At 47.5% G+C, this 20,123-nt stretch overlaps 1 protein-coding gene across 17 annotated transcripts in view; it reads left to right on the top strand.

Annotated features, from left to right (window-relative positions):
* Positions 1-20,123, top strand: part of DISC1 (DISC1 scaffold protein) — a 598,559-nt gene that overhangs the window by 194,975 nt on the left and 383,461 nt on the right. The window contains exon 11 of one of the 17 annotated variants that reach the window (XM_082422969.1): positions 14,169-14,758. The exons of the other annotated variants lie outside the window; for them this stretch is intronic. Within the exon in view, the coding sequence (XP_082279095.1) occupies positions 14,169-14,176 (8 nt within the window). The 3' untranslated portion in view covers positions 14,177-14,758. Of the gene's footprint in view, positions 1-14,168; positions 14,759-20,123 lie in introns of those variants that run through there. 17 annotated transcript variants of the gene reach the window in all.

Here is a 20,123-nt window from a genome sequence, read left to right as displayed (position 1 = left end):
GTGCTGTGCTGGCCTCTGGCTGGGGCAGTCCTGTCTGCTCCCTGCCTTCCTGCCTGTCTCTGTTACTGTACCCCCCACTCACCATTCTAGATGACTTTTGTTGTTGTTCAACTGCAGGTTATAATTTGGAGTTGATTCCTGTAGTTTCCCTTTTCTGTTGACTTTCAAAAAGGTGTCATGAGGTTCAAGTTTCCCCCTCGTGTTCTCTTTCTCCAGGGCGCCATAGAGTCCCCTCGGTCTTGTGCTTCTGGCCTCGTTGGTATTTTGATATCTCTGCTTGGCTGCTCAGATGTCCTCATGCTGGGTGTCTGGGAAAGTGGAAATGTCAGAGAATGGGCCCTGGATGTAAGTCATTGATGAGTTGCCTGTGACCTTGATAAACGGTATTGATCGGTCAGTGGTTTCCAGGAAAAGCCTTCAAAATGCAAAAGATGCCACCTGTTTGGAAGCACCTCCTTATTATAACCCTTGAGTCCTGACTCAGCATCCAGTAGCCCCGGGGAATGGGGCCTGAGCTCGCTGTCTCCTCTATGGGAGCTGAGTCTCGTTCCCTGGGACATTTTGGAAACCAGCGTACTTCTGAGAATCCAGCTTAAAAACAAGCTTCTGTTTCCTCTACAGCTTTTCTCCTCCCAAGATTTTTGCAAAGTGCCCTATGTCTACCTGACACATTTTCGCCCCTTTCTTCATCCGTTATCCAAGTCTGTCTACCCTGCTGTATTTCTTTTCTGTTTGTCTCCATTTTATGCCGACTTCAAAATTTTTTGTTGCATCAAAATCTCTTTGGCTCCTTTTGAGCGCACATTTCTATGCAGCTCTCACGTTTCTCTCCTTTTGCATTTTGACTGAGTTCTTTTCTTCTTAAGGAAACAAGGTGCTCCACCAGAAGATGGGGTGCCCTGAGCACCGGAAAGTCAGGAAACCGGGGCTCTCCCGCCCGTTCTGAGTTAGTCAAAGACTGAGGATCCAGAGGGGGCCCGGCCGAGCTCCTTATGGGGGGGGGGGTCCTCCATCCCTCTGCCCATCTGCTGCCTCAACAGTACATAGCACGTGCGAGGTCACACGGCAAAGCGACTGCCCGCTTTCACGGCCTGTAAAGGGCTTGGGGAGGACCGAGGCTAAATCTAGCGCTTCAACCCGCCTTTGGGTGGAGGTCTTACATCTAAACCACAGACATCTGGAAATCAAGGGCAAAATGTAGTGGTGTCTTTAAGAAATTATCAAAAACGATGATAGGAAAGATCCTTAAAGAACCTCAAAATGTAAGTGCTTACGTTAAGATGGGTAATGGTGTCTCTTATTTTCAGACTATTTCCTATTTACAAGCTAACTTAATTTTAAATAGTTTAAGGCTTATTATGATAAATTAATCTATAAAGCTACTAAGATTTAAGGAATCTGGGCTCTGATTGATTTTTCTAGGTTATGAAAACTTGAGTACTCTAAGCTAAAGACACATTCAACATAATAATATATCAGTAATGTCTCTGTGGGGTGTGTGTGTGTGTGTGTGTGTGTGTGTGTACGTGAGAGGGAGAGAGAGAGAGGTAGGGGCATCTTTGGAATCTCTTCAGAGTCAAGCGGATGTGAAAAGTCTACATTCTCAGGAAAAAAATTGAAGAAAACAAGGGCCGACTTTCTTCCCGCCCTTGGTCCAAGTCACGAGGAGTTTGCCCACTGAAGACAGTCTACTTCAGACCTACCACTACCAGGCATTCTATATTCCTCTCATTCCTCATTTTTGCTATCTTTATGTGCCTTAGTAAACTTATAAAGACCTATAAAAACTGAAATTTGGCTTGAATGAGACTCATTTCTCTACCTCTCATTGCTCCCAAGGAATTCAAGTCCATTCCTTGACTCTGGGCAGATCTTTGCAGTTGTAGCCGGTTTCCCACCTTGTGCCACAGACGGGGGGCTCCCGTGTACCAGGCGGGGAGCCAGGGCGTCCACAGCATTCGGAGGAGTCTGGCAGAATTTCAGATGGCATCCTCGGACCAAGCATCTGAAAATGGTTCTGGGCTCATCAGCAGTTTTTAAACAGCATTTTGGCCTTTGAACGAGATTAGTAAGAACCATCTTTTTCCTGTTTTCTGTATCCAAGGAAAGTCTTCACCTCTGTTTCCCTTTGTTCCTGCCCATGTGGGCACATGTGAGCCCTGAGATGCAGCAGCAGGAACAGGGCTTTTCTCCGGGCTCCCTGGTGAAGCCCCGTATGAATGGAGATCCTTCGGGGGGAGACCGGTTATGTGTCCAGCAGAGATCGCACGATACAGGATGAGATTTCCTTCAGGTGGTGTGTTCCTTCCATTTTTGGGTCCTTTTGAGAATCTTTCCTGTCTTTGTTTCCACAAGTTTTTTTTGGTTGTTGTTGCTTTGGAAGTGTCTTTCTCAGAAAGGACATACCTATTGACTTTTGCTCACAACCTAAGTGTTATTTACTTCTTTGTATTCTTTTTCTTGATTTCACTACAATAGCCTCTGTATCTTGTGTAACTTTTGCCTATCTTTTAACTTGTTTTTACATTTTGGTGGATCTTTTTTTAAAAAATTTTTTATTGCTTTACAATGTTATGTTAACTTCAGGTGTACAGCAAAGTGATCCAATTATACATATATCTATTCTTTTCAGATTCTTTTCCGTTATAGATTATTGCAAGATATTGAGTAGAGTTCCCCGTGCTATACAGTACGTCCTTGTTGGTTATCTATTTTATATTATATATAGTAGTGAGTATCTGTTAATGCCAGACTCCTAATTTATCCCCCCCTCCACCCTTGGTAGCTCTTTAATGACTATGCATCTTGATGATGTCACTCAAAATCAAGTTCAGGTCACAGGGTATACAAAAGATTTCAGTAACTCGTGCTATCTCTCCATTTTCATCTCCTAGGACACTCTCGTGTTACTTGCATTATTAATAAGACGAATACTGTTCTATTATCTTTTGATTGATCACACTTATGTGCTACACTATGTTCATTCTCTCTGAATACCATGTTCTTTAAGAATCAAATTGAGATATATCATCTCACAATAGGTTCCTTTTCCCTGAACTTTTTGTTCACTCATCTGTAGGCTTTGGAAACTTCACAGCTATTTACAATATTGACTAGAACCAGTGGTGTGCTGATAAATGCTGAATAACAAGCTCTCCAGAAAAAAAAAAAAAAAAAAAGCATTGAGTTGCAAGGTCTGCCCATTTCCGTGGTGTAAATGGCTAATTTCCAGCTACCAATGGTTTAACGGGTATCTCTGAAAATTCTTGAAAATTTACCCATCAGCCCTCTGCCGGGGGTATGAGCTGGCTGCAAACACCACAACTGCCAGCAGCTGTATTACTTTAAAGATTATGAAAAGCTTTAATGATTTCATTTCTGGTTTACAAAGTAACCCTTTGTGTGAATGGTGGAGCTCCTGACGAATCTCACGGGCTGGGAATAGCCCTGGCGACTGTTATTGGGCAGCGCAGGGGTGGAATTCTCTTGTCACTCATGGCAGCTGGGTCCCTTTGGGAGGATTCCCTGAATGGTGTCACATGTGAACTCTAAAGAGGTGGATTCAAGAAACAACTGGTTAACAATAAAATGCACCTACTTTGATCATGTTAAAAAACAAAAAAGAAATGACTGGTTAGTTTTCTATTGTTTTAGTACAGCGGTCCCCAACCTTTCTGGCACCAGGGACCGGTTTCGTGGAAGACAGTTTTTGCACGGACCGGGGTGGGGCAGGAGACTTGTTTCGGGATGATTCAAGCACATTACATTTATTGTGCACTTTATTTCTATTATTATTCCATTGTAATATATAATGGAATAATTATACAACTCACCATAATGCTGACAGGAGGCGGAGCTCAGGCAGTAATGCAAGCGATGGGGAGCGGCTGTAGATACAGATGAAGCTGCGATCGCTCACCCGCCGCTCACCTCCTGCTGTGTGGCCTGCCGGTTCCTAACAGGCCGCGGACCGGTACTGGTCCGTGGCCCAGGGGTTGGGAACCCCTGTTTTAGTCGATCATTCATGTTGAGTAATTTGAGGATATCCTTCAGTATCCTGCTTATAAAAAGGCTTGGAGAATTTTTTCTCTCTGATCTCTGGGTGTCATTTTTATCTTCAAATAAAGTGTTTGGGGTATGATTGCTTTGTAATATTTCATTACTTAAGAGCAGTATTTAGGCAACCCTTGTTTAATGTTATAGAAGCGGAACCAGAAGAACTTCTTTGTTCCTCTTTCCTTACAGAGGATTTAATAAATATCTCTAAGCCATTTCAAGTGATCCGGGAAACTTTTGGCCATCTTTGTTGCATTTGGAAAAACATTTGGTTTAGCAATATTTTCACATTATGAGTGTGGTCATCTCGAAACGACTTGCAGTGCAGAAGGATGATGGTAGCAACTGCCCTTTGCTGGAGGCTTCCTGTGTGCCTGGCACAGCTGGGAGGACTGGATAGATTTTACTTAGTTTGTCACCTTGAAGGTAAACGCTAATGTTTTCAGTTTGCTGTATCGGTAAAGCCTGCCCATATTCACATAGCAAATAAGTGACAGAGCTGGTATTTGAACCAGTTTTGCCTGACTCCAAAAGGCTTGCTAGGGTTTTCATATGATCAATGGTCACCCCATTTTGCTAAGGGGTAATAAACAACAAACATGCCTTCATCAGCTTCTGGATCAGCCCCAAGGGCAGCACATACAAAGTTCATAACGATGCCCCCTCGGGGCCTGCAGCCTTCATTGCCAGAAAAATATTGGATTAATAAGAATCCAGTTATGATTGACATCGTTTATAAAACGTTCTTTTAATGAGAGTATAGTTTCGTGTCAAATTCAGATAAATTTGAACGATTACTTTTAATAAGACAGTGTGGTTTCTTTCAGATCCTTTGTGTAGATTAAAGTCATAAAACTGTCAAGAGACAGATCACAACTTCTTTCCAACACCAGAATCTTTAGACTAGGTCATTTGTTTCTTTGTCCTGAACTTTTAAGAAAGTAGGGCAATGAGTCCCTTGTCTCTACTCTCTGTAAGAAGAAAAGGAAGCTCTGCCAATGTCTAGTTTATTCCCAGTTCCCCGGGGCATGATGGGGAGGGATAGAACCAGCTAGATCAGAAGTCCACGAGAGGAAACTCAGAATAAAGAGGGCATTGAGTTCTTCCCTTACTTGGGGAAATCTCTGCCCCTAAAGAGAAGAATGCCCCTTGCAGGTCTCGCACAGGGGAATTCTGTTTTAGTGCCTCTTCAGATGAAATGACTGTAATGGCTGACACCATAGATACTTTTTAATGAAGATCTTTTTCATACATCCTTTTGCAGAGTACAGCCAGCTAGCAATATATAAGCATCTGAGCTTAAACATAGTTTTAGCCGTGCAAGATTAACAGTATAAAACATGCGAGGCTCATCCTACTTATACAGTGATATTCCTAAGTTTTCATTACTCTCATTTCTGAGGGTAAATTTTCAGATGAAAGCAGGAAGAAAGTTTAGAAGTTTTCATCCCCTGCCCCATGTCATGCTCGCATGTATCTTGTCTGGATTTCAAGGAAGGCTTGGTCTTGCATTTATATGACTCATCAGAATTTCTCTATTTTCTGCCTATTGGGATTGTCATCAGAAAATCTGGGGAAGGGATATGACATCATTTTTTTCAGGCCTGCCCTGCATGCATGTGTGTTTAAAAAGAATGGGTCGTAAGAAGAATGTCTTACACAAAATTCTTGTACCTTGTTCTTCCAAGTGTCTTTTTGTTCAGACATGTTCAGTTTTTCATTCTGCATTGGCAGATTATTCCAGAAAGGGAAGAGAGAATTTTAAAAATTTGGCGGATAATATTGTAACCTTAGTACAATTGAATGTTTCTTGGAAGCTTTTCAGTTCTGCAGCTGGGGATAGTACCTTACTCCATGACCAGTTTTCGGCTCAGATCACAGAATGATGATTGACAGCCTTTAGAGATCCCCTAGTGAGTTTGCTGTATAAAGGCGCAAGCTGAGGCCCCGAGCAGTCGTGCCCCTGGCCAGGGTCCTACAGCTCGTGAGCGGTTGAGCTATGGTGAGAACCCACCTTCCCAGTTCTGTGCTGGAGCTGTTTTCAGACAAACAAGCACGGTGACTTGGTGAGTCTGGTAAATTGCCATGTGCTGATATTTCATATTTGAAGTCCACATGTCTGTGTCTGCTTTGGAAGGGAGTTTTCTGGTACCATTCATTCATGGCCACTCTTCACGTGTGCCCAAGACCACCAAATACATTGGCCAGTAATTGTGTTTACACCTGTTTGTTGATAGGTCAGTATTCGGTGCTGTCAGGAAATCAAAGGAGGTTAAGAAATCCCAGAGGTTGATTCAAGAGGTTCACGTAACGTGTTGCCTCATTAAGTCTTGGTTGCATAACGAGTCTTAATCCACGATAAAATACTCTTTAGCCCAATAAAATAAACATTAGGTTGAGATTTAAAAGCGTAAGAACTAATTAATCTGCAGATTGGCATATATTTCCTTGGCGATATAGGCCAGATCCACAAAACAATAAAGCCCCATTCCCCTGCCCTAGCCTCTGTTCTACTTCCTGTCTCTACGAATTGGCCTAGTTTAGGGACCCCGCCCTATAACCGGGATCCTACCACATTTGTCCTTTTGTGGTACAGTATCTTCTTTGAAAGCACAATGAACAGAACCTTTCCGTGGGAGAAGTCAGCTCCGTAGACAACGTGGCCACTGGAATCAGTTCATCTCAGAAGATGTGGAGGGTTGGGAGTGTAGTCTGCAAGCACATTTATTTACACGTCTGAGATGTTACTCGTTTGTGTGTGGTCATCTTAGGCTTCCTGAAAGTGTGTGAGGGAAGTCCTTCTAGGTCGCCTGTGGTTCACAGCGTCCTGTTCTCAGTCTTGGGTTATAGGTGTCATTGCCCTGACACTATCCTAATAAAAAACGGACAGGGTGAGAGAGTGGCATGGACATATATACACTACCAAACGTAAAATAGATAGCTAGTGGGAAGCAGCCGCATAGCACAGGGAGATCAGCTCGGTGCTTTGTGACCACCTAGAGGGGTGGGATAAGGAGGGTGGGAGGGAGAGGCAAGAGGGAGGGGATATGGGGACATATGTATATGTATAACTGATTCACTTTGTTATAAAGCAGAAACTAACACACCACTGTAAAGCAATTATACTCCAATAAAGATGTTAAAAAAAAAAAAACAAAAACGGACAGGGACGACCATTACTCCGGTGCCCAGACCTCTGATTATGAGGCTCGGCACTCATACATCCCTCGCCGCATCCCTCGCGGCCTGCGGTCCTGCCCCAGCTGTCCATGCCCCACGCACTCAGAGCATAAGAGTGGAAGACTTGGAGCTTGTCCAGCCAGAAGAATTGAATTCTCGTGTCTGCTCTGCTGTGGAACAGCTGGGTGACTGTCACTTTGCTCCTTCGAACTGGAGATTTCTCACCTGTAATACGAGGAGGTTGGACTTCTCCGAAGTCACTTCAAGCACAAATGTAACAATTCTCTGATTTATTCAAACAACCACAATTACAATAATGACCAGCGTTTTAACATGTGTTACAAGCTTCAGGCACTTTCGAAGTCCTTTGCCTTTACTGTTACAGCTACCTTAGGAAATAGGTACTGGACACAGAGAATGACTGCGTTGCCCAAGGGCAGCCTGCAAGGCAGGGAACTGTGCCTGGAACGCAGTGTCTGACTCCAGAGCCCAGTTTCCAATGACAGTAGCACTAAATTGAAAAAGCATTGAAAAGAAATCACATCACATCCTATTGTGATGTCACAATAAGAAGCAAAAAGCAGAAAGCGCATCTTCTACTCTCTAGCCGTCGTGCTTTGTATGGATTCTTCTAACCTTGATGAAAGGCTGTACTAAATCTGTAATTAAAGTAATAATAGTGTTTCGTAGACAGGGAGGGGAATTAAGGAATAGCATCCTTGTGGCTCTCTGGACACTAGGGGGCTCCCTGGCAAAGCTTACTGTCCGTGCATCCTCTACCTCAGGAGGGCACAAGTTCCTGGGACCAACTTCCAAAGAAATACATGGCATTTCTAGGACTCCACGTATCAACATGGGTCAACCAGTCATGATTCCTGTAAAAGTCAGAATAAAACTAACAGACAAATCAACACAATCACACTCTTCCTTGATAACATCACAGCCTTCTCCCCTGGCTCTGTGTGTTTTCCTACAGCCCACCTTGCTGCAGAGCTCCAGATGGCTGTCATTTTAGCAGCAGAGAGACTTAAGCATGATAATGAGAGATATTTTATTTAAATCCACTCTTTATCTTTCATTACTTATTCACATGTACGTTTCGCGATCACACTGCCGTTCCATGTGATGGGAAATGAGACAGATTTGAAGAAAGTAATTGTTTAATATTCAACGGATATACCTATTTTGCTTCAGACAAGAATAGGCAGCACGAAAGAGCTGGGGCTGGCTCGTGGAAGGCTCCCTGTGCCTGGATCCTAGAGCCATTTGGAACTGTGTTTAGAAATAATAGTAGAGGGCTTCCCTGGTGGCGCAGTGGTTGAGAATCTGCCTGCCAATGCAGGGGACACGGGTTCGAGCCCTGGTCTGGGAAGATCCCACATGCCGCGGAGCAACTGGGCCCGTGAGCCACAACTACTGAGCCTGCGCGTCTGGAGCCTGTGCTCCGCAACAAGAGAGGCCACGATAGTGAAAGGCCCGCGCCCCGCGATGAAGAGTGGCCCCCACTTGCCACAACTAGAGAAAGCCCTTGCACAGAAACGAAGACCCAACACAGCCAAAAACAAATAATAAATAAATAAATTTATAAAAAAAAAAAAAAAAAAAGAAATAATAGTAGAGGGAATCGCAAGGTACCTGGGAGAAAGAGCAGTGCCTGTTAAGCCACGGGAGAGTCCGGTGAGGTATAGAGTTGCTTTTCATTAGTTGGGATGCCGATAAACCCTCGTTGAGTGTGCAGGACGAGAGGAGTTCATTGTCCTGCCCCATGGCCCGGGTGTCATTGTCCTGCTACCTCTCCTGCTGTGTCTGTACGTAAAACAGGTCTTCCCATACAGTTACATTTGCTTAGGAAAAGATGTTAAGTCCTTGTAAATGGTTCTAGACCGAAGCACTGCAAAGCCTGGTTAGGAGGCCATCACAGCTCTGTGTTTGGTTTAATACAAGGACCGTCTTTTTAATCCACTGAGCCTTGAATCATTCGTTTGGTTCAGATCATCTCTAGAAAGTGAGCAGAACACTTGAAACCCCACTCCTGGGAAGGGAGAGAAAAGTCTACGCCCGCCACCGTTAGCATTCCTCTGCTAATACCCCATTTGTTTTGCAAGGAATGTGTCTTGGTGCTGAGTGAACGTGAAAGCTCCTGCTCAGCTGACACGGCAAAACCCCAAACCCAAACAAAAAACACACATAAAAAACAAACCTCAGAGCACACTCATCTCTGGAGGAATAAAAATAAATAGTTATTTCTGCTTTTGAACAAGCCACGTGCATGTGGCTGGAATTCGTACCTGGCCCCAAACCCTTCTCGCTTCCCTGTGTGGATCTGCCTTCTGTTTCTCTCTCTTTTCTGTCTCATTTTTACCTGTTTCCTCCCTCTCCTTTTCCACTCCTTCCTTTATTCCTCTTCTCCCCTTCCGTCCCTTTTCTCCTCCTTTTATTTCTTTTTCATCTCTCTCTTTACCCCTTCTCCTGGCTGTGGTTGCCTGGTGGGCAGGATCCGGTCCAAGGCCTGCACTGGCTCCTGGGCCGGGTTTAGGCCCTTCCAGCCGTGCATCCTCAGAGCAGCCGTTAGCATAAACAAACTTTAATTTTGTTGTTCTCTTTGTGAGAGAGGTGAGGAAGATAATAACATGAAATCCAATCCAGGGCCTTTAGAAAGGGTCGGTGGTTGTATGTGTTTTGGAACTAGTGATGGAAAGTGCTGTCACGGAGCTGGTAATAATTAGGACGAGAACTGGGGTAGGTCGCGCCTCTCCCCCCGCCCCTTCCCTGAGTGGAAAGAGGAAGGGATACTGTTGGACCCGTAATGGGAGGTTCTTCAGCTTAGTAGAGAGAGCGCTGACCTTGACGAGACGCAGTCTAGGGGGAAAATACTCAGAAACATCAGGCTGTGGGAGGGGGGGAGGGGGGAGGGGGAATGACAGGCAGTGAAATAAGCAGATGGTTGGCCCTGGGAGGAGTCTCTCTAGTTTTCACAGCCACGCTTCACTCAGAAGCACAACAGTGATCGCTGGCCCTGGCAAGGATTATGTAACCCGCGGCCTGGAAGTTTCCAGGGTTACAGGCGCCTCGTGAAGACCTTGAGATGAAACGGTTCGGGCCTGGGTTCCTGGGAGGGGGTCTCGCCTTACTCAGTCGTCACCAGTGTTTTCTGGATGAAAGCTCTCACTGCCCCTGGTCCCTGGAGGACAGCTTGCACCTGAGGAGCTGAACCCAAGGCCGAACTTCAAGAAGGAAGACGTTAGGAAAGGAACCACCTCTAGGGGGTGCTCCAGGAGTCCGCGAGGGCTGGGTGTACGGGGCCCGAGGTCCTGAGAGCTCGGGCACGGGTGGGTCTCTGAGGGGATGGGAAGCCAGAGGGGAGTGAGGCAGGCACCGAGGTGAGGTGTGAACGCCTGGTACCACCGGGAGGGCTCTTGCTGTGGGAGCATCCTTCCCACGGTGGGACAGAGGTGACAGAGACATCCACTCCTTGCACTCGGGGCAGGACTGGCCCTCATCCTCCCGGGGGCCGGAGCCAGCCTGGTGAGTACGTGGGGCTCCTTTGGGCATCCCGTGTGACGCTCAGAATAAAACATGGACAGACTGTTAACGATTTTAATGTCCTTTCTTAGACCAGAGAGGCCGAAGGTTCTAATTATCGATGCCCGTCTTCCCTCCTTTCCCCTGAACGCGTCAGATGATCTCCGGGGGGGGGGGGGGGGTGGAGCTGTGCTGTGTCTCACCCGCGTGTGCCCAGCAGGTGGCCAGCCTGCGCAGGCCTCGGGGGACTTGCCCTCAGGGCCTGCGCTCTCTGCTATGTCGCCCTGAGCCTGTGCCACGAAGGCCACTGGACCAGGGGGTGTGGCTGGCTGTAGCTCCTTCTGTCCCTGCCTGGGGCCGGCTTGATGAGGAGTGGCCGTTGGCCACAGCCTATACAGGCCACAAAAACCTGTTCATGAAGACAAGCAAGAATGATGGACATGGGGGATATATGTATACGTATGGCTGAGTCACTTTGCTGTACAGCAGAAACGAACACAACATTGTAAAGCAACTATACTCCAGTAAAAATTAATTAAAAAAAAGAATGGTGGACATACTCTCACTATGGCTAGCACACTAATTTATTACAACTCTGCTTTTAGAGATTAGCAATTAACCTGTTTTTTCCCTTCTTGTGCCATTGTTCTGCCTTCCTAAACTGAGATATGCCTGGTGTCTTTGTGAACGGTGAAGTGGCTTATTTTAAACATTGATTCGGATATTTTAAAGAATAAATATTTTTCTTAAAGTGATCTTATTTATGGAATATCGTGACTTTAATTTTGCTCTAGGAATCCAGTTTCTGAGAACGAACCCACATCTCGCATTTCGTGATGTGCATCCAGGGTTTTTCTTCCTGCTGCTGTTGAGGTTGGGCTGAGGCCGGGTGGGCGCGGACCAGGCTCACCGAGACCTTCCAGGGCCTTCGTCGTGGACCTCCCCAACTGATGCAGCAGCCCAGGGCCCTGCCATCTTCCCGTTCTTGCTGGGTTGGTGCCTGGAGTCTGGAGTGACAGGTTCCCCCTGGATTGGGCTCTAGACGCTGTGCCACCTTTAGTTGGCATTGTCTCCTCAGAGTTTTGGTGGGTTCTGAGGGCAGGGGTAAGAGAAGAATAGAAAGTTCTGGGCCTTTGCGGGGAGAGGAGACCCCGCTGGGCAGAGGGAAGGGTGTGGGAGCTTTTGCCGGATGGGCACAAACCCCCGCGTTCCCCTGGGTGCATTTGGTCAGGGAGCCGCCGGTGGTGACTCAGCCTCTTGCCCACGGGTGTGAGGCAGCTCTCTGACCAGGACCACGCCACTGGTGGAGGAGAAGAGTTGCGTTCAGACCATCTGTGGCTGGTGGTACCTTCCCGTTGGTGGGTTCTACCACGATGGGCCGACTCTCTTTTCGTCGCCACCTCTTTGCCTGGTGAACTGCCCCATTGCTGTCTTAAAACCGAAACTGCGGCCTTTGCAGGGCACACCTGTCTGCTGGGGGAGGTTAATTCCAGCAGCCTCTGGCTCTGCTGGCAGGTTTGGACTTGCTTTCGGGTGTCCGTGTCTTTCTCGTGTCCAGTGTAATCCCTCACCTCCAGCCCTTGTTTTGATTCCTGACTGCTAACAGTTTCTTCCGCTGGACTGGCTTTTGCTTTGGGTTGTAGGGCTGTGTGTATTGTAGGAGCCACGCGATCAAGGTCATATCTTACACGTTTTTCTTCCTTTTAATGATCAAGTTTGCTTTTAGGTCACCCAGACGGAGCATTCTGAGTCCAGGTTGAACGTCTGCACACCAAGGTTCGTACACCAGTGTGACACCAAGATGCCTCATCGACACGTCCCCAGGGCCACCCCCTTCTCCTCCTGCCTGTCTCCCCACAGGTGCCCCGATTTCCTGGTTGCATTTCTGAGTCCTTTGTTCTTGGGGTTGAACACTAACTCGGGTAACTGATGAAAATGTTTGTGCGTCATGTGACGCGGAGCACGTGACGTCAGCTTTCTGCAGGCGCGTTGGAAGGGAATATTACTTTGATCTGGAAAAACAGCCCGTAATAGTCTTCAGACTCAGTGTCAGGCTGGGAGAGCGTGCCCTGCAAGATCGGTCCATCACAGGTGGCCCGCAGCTACTGCAGGTTCCTTCTGGCCTGGCCCCGAGGCAGTGAGATGGGCCTGGCCATTTCCTCTGTTTTTGGGGTAGGATTGGAAATAGTCTTATTTCTGGGGTCATGTGCTTGGGGAACTAAGATGCCTAACTCAGCACTGACTGACAGCCTCTCACCATGGTGGAATGATTTTCCATCCATTTCCCCTGTTTCGGGGGCCCAACCGTGTGCCCCCCGGGAGTGGGCAAGCCCTCTGCTGAGGCTGCGTCTCCTGAACCAGGAAAGCCACACCCGTGGTGCTGGGCGGTCACTGTCAAGGGGGAGGGAGAGGAGTAAACTCAGCCCGCGGCCTGGCTCGCGGCTGCCTCGGCCCGGCACTGCTGTCGGGTCCCTAATCTGATGGGGGCGGGGGGCTGATTCTTAATCTGCCTGCCCGGAACCCCGTGTGCTTCTCCAGGATCGACCCCCCCGCCCCAGCCTCTGCTGTAGCACTCGCTCAGACCTATGTGACCTCTGACCCCGGTACCCTGAGCCACGTCGGTGCTGCGCTGCCAGCCCTGCCTGCCCTTGTAAGAACAAACGTCCAGGTCGATGCTGGCATTGGACGATAGAGTACATTCGGGGTGTGTGTGATATGTGGGGTGTGTGTGATATGTGGTGTGTGTGTTGTGTGTCGTGGGTGTGTGGGGTGTGGAGTCGGGGCAGTGAGATCATCTGGGAATTGCTTCCAGAGCCTCATGGTGGCACAGGGTGGCTGCCATTGCTCCTGGCATCTCCCTCCTCTCCACGCCTGACATGACCCGCAAGGGGAGCCCCTGTCTGTGGGCACTGGGTTCGCTTTCGGAGGTTCCAGACGCCCCATCTCACCCCCGCAGGCGAGCCCAGGCGTCCTCCGGTCTTTCTGCGGTTGTGCGGCGCCCAGGCCCTCGCCCGTGTGGCGGGCAGTTCTGCGGGTGGTGCGTGGGGAGCCTTCTCCACACCCCTGCTCTGCAGCACGCAGGCAGCCTGATTGATGCAGTCTATGCAGACGTAATTGTCCGGGCAGATCAATCCCCATGTCTCAAAAGTGAGAATTTTGCCTTGGTACTTGATCATCTACTCTGTTCAATTATATGGGCATTTTACATTGGCTTTCTTTCATTCTTTTAAAAAATTCCTCATCTTAGTAATGAAAAACAATATATGTGTCATACTGGTTCTTGTTGTAAGCTTAATTTCTCTCCATTCACTTGAAAACCCTTTCTTATTACTCCCAGCCCCTTTGATTGATTTATCTATTGGAAAAGCTCCTCCAATCCGACTCTGGTCTCCTGGTCCCTCCGTGTCTAGGTCCCTAACAGACCCACGGTCTGACGTGTTGGCTGAAGACGGAGCAACAGAGATTCTTTATCTTGAAAGTGCCTGCAGAATAGGTTGGAGAATGTCTTTCTAGGACTGGAGTTGTAGCTATTTCCTAGACTTATGTTTATGTTCCATTCCTTTACCCACTGCTGTTTGAAATTCGGCTGTTGTTTGCCTACTGTTCACCTTTGTGTCCCTCTTTCCATCTGTTCTTAAAAAAAAGAAAAACAACAAACCAAGTGAGTTTTATTTTAAACCAGTCCAGGTAACAGGAACACAATCTTGACAATGCTTTGGAAACCAGTAGAAGAATATTGTCGTTAAATTACTCACCTACTTAACTCATTTTCCGTATACAATCTATTATTGGGGTTACTGCATATTTCAAGATAAGTGCATGTTTCTGAGACAGGTTCCTTTACCCCAGAGAAGCAATTGTCTAAGAAATTGGTTTTGACATATGCTTTCAGTTTTAATACTTCCTTTTACATTCTAAAATAATCTCCTGTTGCATGTAATTTCCCTCCACCACGTATAAAGATGTATTCCAGGCATCCTCTCGTGAACTTCAGTTTATTTCCCACAGAGACGGCTGTGGAAGATCACAAGAGGGGCCCTGACACCCTTCCCTTGCAGCTGTGGAAGGGACTCCACACCTGAGCCCAGCCCCACAAGGGTCCTCTCTTCGCCCAGACCCTGACAAGATCCGCATACATCACCATTTTAAGGAGCCCTGAGGAGGAAAACCTCATCATCTAATATGGAGTCACCACGAAAGATTTGGGCATCCTTCTTCATCAGGACCTGATGAGAGATGAGGAAGAGAGAGGGGCCAGAATAATCAGCAGGGGTTCTTGGTTATTCTAAAGCGGAGAACAGGTTAGGGATTTCTACTAGGGCGACACATCAGAAGCAAAGCTGAAGTCAGCCTGGTGAGCAGTCCCAGGGCTGTGTCTCAGCACCTTTGGCCAAGCGCCCACCCTGCATCCCTGTCCAGCGCCCCATAGTGGCGGGACTTATGCAGCAACCCATTAAGGATGTAAAAACTGGAGTGAAGGCAGTACTCCTAGAATGTAACAGAGCCATCAGGTAAGGAACTGAATAGAAAGGGTTTAGGATTATAAGCACGGGTTTTACTAACGATAAAGCATCTTCGGAAACCCATTAAGGAACATTGACATAATAAATTTCAAGCTGTTAAGGAAAAATCTACCTCACAATCAGATCTTTCTAATAGAGCAGGGGTCCCCAACCCCTGGGCCACGGACCGGTGCACTTCCGCGGCCTGTTAGGAACCGGGCCGCACAGAGGGAGGTGAGTGGCCGGCGAGCGAGTGAAGCTTCATCTACCGCTCGCCATCGCTCCCCATCGCTGGCGTTACTGCCTGAACCCTCCCCCCCCACCCCCGTTCGTGGAGAAACTGTCTTCCACGAAACCGGTCCCTGGTGCCATAAAGGTTGGGGACCACTGCTATAGAGGTCCTCTCTATACGGGAGACGGACTCCCAGAACAGACAGAAAAGGGGTTCTGGGGGAAATGTAATTGAAATGCCCAAATTCCAGTTTCACAACTAGAGAGAGGGAGGGCGTCCTGAATAATCTTAAACAGTGGTGCTCGAATGTAGGGCCTGGTCAAAGACTTCAGAGCTAACTCACTTCCATTAGTTTTGTCTTTCCCACTCGAAAACTTTTTTTTTCGTTCATAAGCCCTCCAGTTCGAGAAAATAAAACACAAGGCATCCTTTTAGTAACCATTATTCAGAATATCATAGTTTTAACTGAGATACTAATGAAGGCACTAAAGCTGTTTCCATCAGAATCTAAGGTGCAGACTTTAGAAGCCCACAGGGTCCATTCAAAGCATCCTCTGGATGTGACCGTAGGAGACCGGCTCTCTCTGACCCCAGACTGACCTCAAACTTGGGGTTTCTCCCTCAGTATATTTCTCTATCAGTGTATCATATATACACTGATAGAGAAATCAATCTGCCCTGCCTGGTGGCAAAGTGAATTTTCATTAAGCCTTTGACAGACACTTACAGCTGTAGTATTTGGAGGAGATGACCCGGGACGCTGTTAGAGGCAAGGAGAACCGTCTCCGCAGCTGAGTCTGTGGGGAAACCAGCCTCCAGCCAGCTGTGGGCCTTGAGGCCCCCTGTCGTTGGGTGTCAGCTGCCTTGGGACTCCCCGTACTGGAGGCTGGGTGTGCTGGTTGAGTGTCGTTTGCCATGGGGACACCAGCTGTTCTACCAAGGCTGCAGTTGTGACACTGTCATCAGAATCGACCACTCGAGGGGTCTTGGGCAGTTTGCTTTCCGGGTTTTGACCTCATGTTTCCTCTTTTGTAAATGAGCAGGATGGCTGAGATGATCTGTTAATTCCCCTCGAGCTCGTCTGGCTCTGTTGTTATCTAAACATGCTGGTGTGATGTCACTAAATTGTTCTCGCTCTAAATGGCAAAGGGGAAGACCCCACAGTCACCCCTCTTTGCAGTAGCAAGTGCTGCTCGGCTCTGCTCGCCTTCCTTCCACCTTTCTCCTAAGGTCCAACGTGGAGAATTTACAGAGCTCACGGGTCCCCAGTAAATAGAACCAAAGGGGAAAAGATAACAGAGCAAACTGTACCAGGAGGCGTATGAACGGTTAGGTCACGTTGGGACCGTTTTGTAGCCCCTTAACTACGTTTCCCAAGCACGCTTCTGGACTGGTTCCTTGTTGGAAACGATGTGGAATGCAGGCTGAAGAAGGTCTGAGAGCCCTGGCACATAGTGGCGTGCCCTGAGGACCTTCTCCCATCTCATATTTCTTTTAGTATCTTAAGTTTCTAACTCTGCATAGCAACAGTGGCAGCACCTGTCCTAGCAGTCACGGAGGGCAGTCACGTCTTTTGCAGAAACGGTCTGGGTGTCACTGACCCACAGCAGTTGCATTCTGGGTTTTAAAGCTTTGGGTCTGAACATCCCCCCTGATTTCAGTGTTCCAGAATCCAGAATTCTGTGCAGTAAATGAGCATCTAGAGGGCTTGCGGTTTTCTGGAGCCATAGCAGAGGCACTCAGGGAGCTGTGGTGAGTCAGGGCTCTGTGGTGCTTGTCTGCCTGATGCTGCCTCAGGGACGGGTGTGTGGACCTCTCTTGTCCCCACCCCCCCACCTCCCTTTGTTCCCCCCATTGCTAATGGTGAACTGGGGAGCCTTCGGGGATTGTGGGGTGTGTACAGCATGCCCACAGCTTAGGAGAGACGGCTCTATCTGGATGGAGAACAGTCCCAATGGGAGCCGTAGAACAGGTGCTGATTTTATACCCAGCTAAAGGGCCACTCTGGAGGGAGAGTAGACTGGGGGTTCCATGATCAAAGGGCCAAGTCAGCAGTCACAGGGAAATCTCCCCCACAAGTGATGGACTGAAAATGAGAAGGGAGACATTTAGTATAATATGAGGATGCCCTTCTCCATCAAGAGGTCTATAAGGTGTTATGACACCCACAATTCTGGCTATGGCTAAAAAGAGTCTGTCTGCAGAGCCCAAACCTGTACAGCTAGAAGGATTAATTGGATGCTCCCATATGTCATTTTTATTTATAATATTCCTGATCTGATCTAGACAATGGACAACTTATGCTATGACTCTGAACACTAAAGGGATAAGATCATGTTCTACTTAGTTACTCATCATGAATTTAGTAGCTAAATTCAGTGTACGTTGGGACTAAAACTTATCTCCATTACTGTTTTTTTTTTTTTTTTTTTAATTTTTGGCTGCATTGGGTCTTCGTTGCTGCGCACGGGCTTTCTCTAGTTGCGGTGAGCGGGGGCTACTCTTCGTTGCGGTGTGCGGGCTTCTCATCATGGTGGCTTCTCTTATTGTGGAGCATGGGCTCTAGGCACGTGGGCTTCAGTAGTTGTGGCACACGGACTCAGTAGTTGTAGCTCGCAGTCTTGAGCGCGTGCTCCGTAGTTGTGGCGCATGGGCTTAGTTGCTCTGCGGCATGTGGGATCTTCCCGGACCAGGGCTCGAACCCGTGTCTTCTGCACTGGCAGGCGGATTCTTAACCACTGTGCCACCAGGAAAGTCCCATCCATTACTGTTAAAAGAAAAGTCAAGTCATAGGCATCCAAAGTTTTGTATTTTTTTTTTTTTTTGGTAACACAGGGACACAATTTAGTGATTCTAATATTTTTTTTTGTAGTTTTTTTTTTTTTTACAAGGTAGGTGTCATAAACATTCAAATAATCCATCTTTTAAAAAGTACATTTACAACATCAAAAGAATTAAGATGAAATATAAATACAAAGTTTTGTGATTTTTGTAGCTCATTTACTGGCAGAGGGAAAGTAAGAAGTATTTCTGTGTTCTCTCCGGGTAAAGGTCTGGATGCTGACTCGAGGCTGCCGTGCCCTCGTCCTGTCTCGGGTTCTTAGGAGCTGGGTTACTCGACATGTACTGGAGCCCTCCGAGTTCATGGTTCCTCGTCTGGGTGGGGTTCAGTGGAGGTCGGGTGTCAGTATTATTTTAGGTACCCTCCACGAGGCTGTGTGATGCGGCTATCCACAATCCCTGGTGAAACATAGATGTTCAGATCCATTTTTTTCCTCCTCCACATAACTTTGCATGTCTGCGTTTACATTTAAACAAAACACAATTAGAGAACAGGCATGAATGACTGATCTGCGTGGATCAGCTTATTTCTACTGAACAGATGAAAATCAAAAGTGACTTAATAGCTAACTTCAAAGCTGTAAAGAGTGTACGGAAAATGGAAATTCCATGCTAAGTATCTCAATTCATATTCACTGAGGGCAAGATGAGGATAAATGAACTCAAATTGCAGCAGAAAGGAATTAGATCTTAAGAAGGAAGCTTCATAACTTTAGAGGGTGGTCTTTTGAGATGTCTGATGCAAAGAAACGGTGCTGCTGTCTTAGGATGGCTCACTCTTTCAGCCCATAAATTCTTCTGGAGTGAATATATACTACGAGGCAGGTGCTGGGCTTGGTGCTACAGATGCAGTGACGAACAGACAGATACGCACCCTGACTACATGGCTTTGAAGTCTAGTGGGGAAGACAGATATTAGGCAAAGACACAAACAGGTAGTTATAAACTGTGAAAAAGTGCCGTGAAGGACAGTCCGAGAGTGTAAAATGGGCACGCAGTCTGGGGCCAGGGGTTAGAGGAAGGTCTCTCCAAGGTTGAGTTGAGATCTGAAGGATGAGTAGAAAGTAACAGGCGAAGGGAGCAGAATGTGTAGCCCAGGCCGGCTGAGGGGGCAGCCTTTGCGAGGACCCCGGGCCAAGGGAGCTGTGGCGTCAGGGCACGGAGAGAACAGCGAGGCCAGTACAGCTGGAGCCCAGAGGATGGGAGAGGAGAGCGAGGAGGCCTGGGTTCCAATATAGCCAAGGACCCAACCAGGAAGGTTCTTTCTTGAAGTGAGTTTTAAGGACTTGGATCTTTATATAAAGAGCAATGGAAAGTCATCAATGTTGTTTGTTTTGTCCTTTTTTTTTTTTTAACTGAAGTATAACAAGCTGTCTTAGTCTATTCGGCCTCCTATGAAGAATGGCACAGACTGGGTTTCTTATAAGCAACATCAGTTCATTTCTCACAGTTCTTGAGGCTGAAGGGCCAAGCTCAGGGGGCCAGCATGGTAGAGTTTCGGTGAGGACCCGCTTCCGGGTTGCAGACTTGAACCTTCTCCTCGTGTCCTCGCCTGGTGGGGAGCAGACAGCAGCGAGCGCTCCCTCGACTCTTACAGGGGCACTCATTCCTCCTGTGATGCAGGGACCTCGTCTAATGCTGATCACCTCGCAAAGGCCCCGCCTCCTAATACCGTCACATTCGGGGGTAGAGTTTCAACAGATGAACTTGGGAGGGACACAGACATGTAGTCCACAGTCACGCCTACAGAAAAGTGCCTGTACAGGTCAGCTTATGAACTTTCGCGGTGC

The sequence above is a fragment of the Balaenoptera physalus genome (assembly GCF_965194825.1).
Source record: "Balaenoptera physalus genome assembly, chromosome: 14".
NCBI lineage: Eukaryota > Metazoa > Chordata > Mammalia > Artiodactyla > Balaenopteridae > Balaenoptera > Balaenoptera physalus.
Note: the sequence above shows the minus strand (reverse complement) of the source record. Positions and strands in the feature narration are given on the sequence as shown.